This window comes from Tachysurus vachellii, chromosome 4 (assembly GCF_030014155.1).
Source record: "Tachysurus vachellii isolate PV-2020 chromosome 4, HZAU_Pvac_v1, whole genome shotgun sequence".
Taxonomy (NCBI): domain Eukaryota; kingdom Metazoa; phylum Chordata; class Actinopteri; order Siluriformes; family Bagridae; genus Tachysurus; species Tachysurus vachellii.
In genome coordinates, this window is record NC_083463.1 from 1,532,961 (window position 1) to 1,537,960 (window position 5,000).

Below are 5,000 nucleotides of genomic sequence, written 5' to 3' on the forward strand. Positions count from 1 at the left end.
CTGTAGAGTTAAACACGTCACTGCAGAGTTAAACACCTCACTGCACAGTTAAACACCTCACTACAGAGTTAAACACCTCACTGTAGAGGTAAATACCTCACTACAGAGTTAAATACCTCACTACAGAGTTAAACACCTCACTACAGAGTTAAATACCTCACTGTAGAGTTAAATACCTCAATACAGAGTTAATCACCTCACTACAGAGTTAAACAACTCACTGTATAGTTAAACACCTCACTACAGAGTTAAATACCTCACTACAGAGTTAAACACCTCACTGTAGAGTTAAATACCCCACTACAGAGTTTAACACCTCACTACAGAGTTAAACACCTCACTATAGAGTTAAACACCTCACTGTAGAGTTAAACACCTCACTGTAGAGTTAAACACCTCACTGTAGAGTTAAACACCTCACTACAGAGATAAACACCTCACTACAGAGATAAACACCTCACTGTGTTCGAGTCTCGGGCCGGCAATACCACGACTGAGGTGCCTTGAGCAAAGCAGCATAAATGGCTGCCCACTGCTCCGGGTGTGTGTTCACAGTGTGTGTGTTCACAGTGTGTGTGTGCACTTTGGATGGGTTAAATGCAGAGAACAAATTCTGAGTATGGGTCACCGTACTTAGCCGTATGTCACGTCACTGTGTGTGTGTGTGTGTGTGTGTGTGTGTGTGTGTGTGTGTGTGTGTGTGTTTTTTCCCCCAACAGTGTCTGTCAGCGTGAGGCAGCACAGACCATTACAGAGTTGTCAGTCACAGCCTCTGATTCTGAACGAACGGCCAATTAGAAATTTTCAGAACCACAGCTTAAAAATACAGAAGAGAACCTCACACGCACAAAAAGTAAGAGAAGCACACACACATACACACACATACACACACATACACACACATATACACAGATATACACACACATACACACACACATACACACACATACACACAAACACACACACACAAAAAGTAAGAGAAGCACACACACACACACACATATACACACACATACACACATACACACAAAAAGTAAGAGAAGCACACACATATACACATACACACACACATACACACACACATACACACACAGACACACACATACACACACATACACACACATACACACACACAAAAAGTAAGAGAAGCACACACATATAAACACACATACACACACACAAAAAGTAAGAGAAGCACACACATACACACACATACACACACACACAAAATGTAAGAGAAGCACACACAGACACACACATACACACACATACACACACACACAAAAAGTAAGAGAAGCACACACATATACACACACATACACACACACATACACACACACACAAAATGTAAGAGAAGCACACACACATACACACACACACACACACATACACACACATACACACACACACACACAAAGTAAGAGAAGCACACACACATACACACACACACATACACAGATACACACACATACACACACACACACACAAAAAGTAAGAGAAGCACACACATATACACATACACACACACACACATACACACACAAAAAGTAAGAGAAGCACACACATACACACACACATACACACACATACACACACATACACACACAAAAAGTAAGAGAAGCACACACATATACACACACACATATATACACACACAAAAAGTAAGAGAAGCACACACATACACACACATACACACACACACAAAATGTAAGAGAAGCACACACAGACACACACATACACACACATACACACACAAACAAAAAGTAAGAGAAGCACACACATATACACACACACACATACACACACACAAAATGTAAGAGAAGCACACACACATACACACACATACACACACACACACAAAAAGTAAGAGAAGCACACACATATACACACACATACACACACACATACACACACACACAAAATGTAAGAGAAGCACACACACATACACACACACACACAAAAAGTAAGAGAAGCACACACATACACACACATACACACACATACACACACATATACACACATACACACACACACAAAGTAAGAGAAGCACACACACATACACAGATACACACACATACACACACACACACAAAAAGTAAGAGAAGCACACACACACACACACACACGCACACTTGAACAGAGTGATGATTTAAGTGAATGTTGTCTTCCTGTCAGTTCAGAGTCTTCTCTCTCCTCGATCAACACGATTCTTTCGTTTTTCGCACAATTCTGTGTGTGTGAAAATCCCAGATCTCCTTTCTGTTTCTCTGTAAGATGATTCCTCCAAGACTGTGTGTAACCCCTGGTGCCAACCAGCACCACCCACAGGTGGAGGAGAGGACGGTGGTGCAGGAGAAGGGGAGAGTTATGTTTGTGGTTGGAGAAGACAGCAGCACAGGTTCCTCAGGGAAGTTCTATGAAGAACAAAGAAGCAATGAGTCGAGTTGCTTGTCAGACCACAAGGTTTACAACTCACGTCATTTACCAACATTCTCCTCCTTCACCCATCTGCACTCATCCCTTCATCTCTCTCTCTCTCTCTCTCCTCAGCAGTGGCGGCGCAGACCTGCTCTCAGAATACACAACACATCACGTCGTTCCAGCTTCACCAAGCCTAACACTGCTGACACTGCTCCTGACCACACCCACAGAACAGGTGACAACTCACACACACACAAAGAGAGACACACACACACATTTACAGCATTTAGCAGATGCCCTTTATCCAGAGTGACTTACATTTTATCTCATTTTTATACAACTGAGCAATTGAGGGTTAAGGGCCTTGCTCAGGGGCCCAGCAGTGGCAGCTTGGTGGACCTGGGAATCGACTCTCACAACCTTCCGATTGGTAGCCCAACACCTTAACCACTTGGCTACACACAAACACACACACACACACACACACACACAGACACACACAAAGAGAGACAGACACACACACATAAACACACACATGCTAACAAAGAGAGAGACACACACACACAGAGACACACACACATAGAGAGAAAGAGAGAGACACACACACAAAGAGAGACACACACACACAGAGAGACACAGACACACACAAAGAGAGAGAGAGAGAGAGAGAGCCACACACACAGAGACACACACTCACACACACATACATACACAAAGAGAGAGACACAGATACACACACAAAGAGAGAGACAGAGAGAGAGAGAGAGAAACACACACACAGAGAGAGAGAGAGAGAGAGAGAGAGAGAGAAATACACACACACAAGACAGAGACACAGACACACATAAAGAGAGAGACACACACAGAGACACACACACTCTCTCTCTCTCTCTTTTTTAATAAGTTTTATAGTAAATATAAAAATATTTGTTTGTTTGATTTTTTCATCTTTATTTGTTTAATCTCAGTTTTTAACACTGTCTCTCTGTCTTTTTCTCTTTCTTTCTTTCTTTCTTTCTTTCTTTCTTTCTTTCTTTCTTTCGTGTTTTTAATGTTCTCAGTGTGTGTACTGCTGACACATTTTACCAGAACGATGTACAAAGTTTTTTATTTTTATTGAAATGCGACACTGGAGATTCCTCCAATAAATGTAACCTAATAATCTCCTTACATGAAACTTCACTGTATCAACAATTACACACATTTACAGTCTGTTCATATCAGTGGAGCATCTGGGGTAAGGGTCCCTGGGAATGTGCTGTTACTATGGTAACAAAAACGTATTAGAATGAGTGTATTGATATAGAAAATTAATCAACACCTGAGTCTAGATTTTAACAGTTCTGTGGTTTGTGTGTGTGTGTGTTTCTCTGTGTGTGTGTCTCTGTATGTGTCTCTCTCTTTGTGTGTGTGTCTCTGTATGTGTCTCTCTTTTTGTGTGTGTGTGTGTCTCTGTGTGTGTCTCTCTCTCTGTGTGTGTGTGTCTCTGTGTGTGTCTCTGTATGTGTCTCTCTTTTTGTGTGTGTGTCTCTGTGTGTCTCTCTCTTTGTGTGTGTGTCTCTGTGTGTGTCTCTGTATGTGTCTCTCTTTTTGTGTGTGTGTCTCTGTATGTGTCTCTCTTTTTGTGTGTGTGTGTGTCTCTGTGTATGATTGTGTGTGTGTATGTGTGTGTCTCTGTGTGTATTTGTGTGTGTCTGTGTGTGTCTCTCTCTTTGTGTGTGTGTGTCTCTGTATGTGTCTCTCTTTTTGTGTGTCTGTGTGTGTGTCTCTGTGTGTGTCTCTCTCTTTGTGTGTGTCTCTGTGTGTGTCTCTGTATGTGTCTCTCTTTTTGTGTGTGTCTCTGTATGTGTCTCTCTTTTTGTGTGTGTGTGTCTCTGTGTGTATGTGTGTGTGAATGTGTGTCTCTGTGTGTGTATTTGTGTGTGAATGTGTGTCTCTGTGTGTATGTCTGTGTGTGTTTGTGTGTGAATGTGTGTCTCTGCATGTGTGTGTTTCTGTGTGTGTGTTTCTGTGTGTGAATGTGTCTCTGTGTGTGTGTGTTTCTGTGTGTGTCTGTCTCTGTGTGTGTTTGTGTCTCTGTGTGTGTGTTTTTCTGTGTGTGTGTGTGTGTGTGTGTGTGTGTGTTTGTGTCTCTGTGTGTGTGTATGTGTGTGTGCGTGTGTGTCTGTGTGTGTGTTTGTGTCTGTGTGTGTGTGTGCGTGTGTCTGTGTGTGTGTGTGCGTGTGTGTGTGTCTGTGTGTGTGTGTATGTGTGTGCGCGCTCAGGACTGGTGTATGATCCAAAGATAATGACACAACAGTGTATGTGTGGTGATGTCACATGTGATATTAAGCACGCGCCGAGAATTCCGCTGGTCTTTAACACACTGATGGAAAATGGAGTCATTAATCAGTGTAAGGTAAAAAACGTTTATCTTTTATTTAGAATTCTACACTTAAAGATTTTACTGTGATTCTGTTCTTTTATTATTATTATTGTTGTTATTGTTGTTGTTGTTGTTGTTGTTGTTGTTATTAGAGGTCCAAGCACCAACAGTTGTGGAACGTTTCTTCGAGTTTCGTTGAGTTTTCCTTATTCTT

General features: G+C 41.8%; 1 protein-coding gene across 1 annotated transcript in view; it reads left to right on the top strand.

Moving 5' to 3' along the window:
• hdac7b (histone deacetylase 7b) overlaps positions 1-5,000 on the top strand; it is a 32,975-nt gene that overhangs the window by 20,892 nt on the left and 7,083 nt on the right. Inside the window, exons 8-11 of the mRNA XM_060867349.1 lie at positions 720-853; positions 2,275-2,463; positions 2,551-2,656; positions 4,686-4,819. Of these exons, the coding sequence (XP_060723332.1) occupies positions 720-853; positions 2,275-2,463; positions 2,551-2,656; positions 4,686-4,819 (563 nt within the window). The remainder of the gene's footprint in view (positions 1-719; positions 854-2,274; positions 2,464-2,550; positions 2,657-4,685; positions 4,820-5,000) is intronic.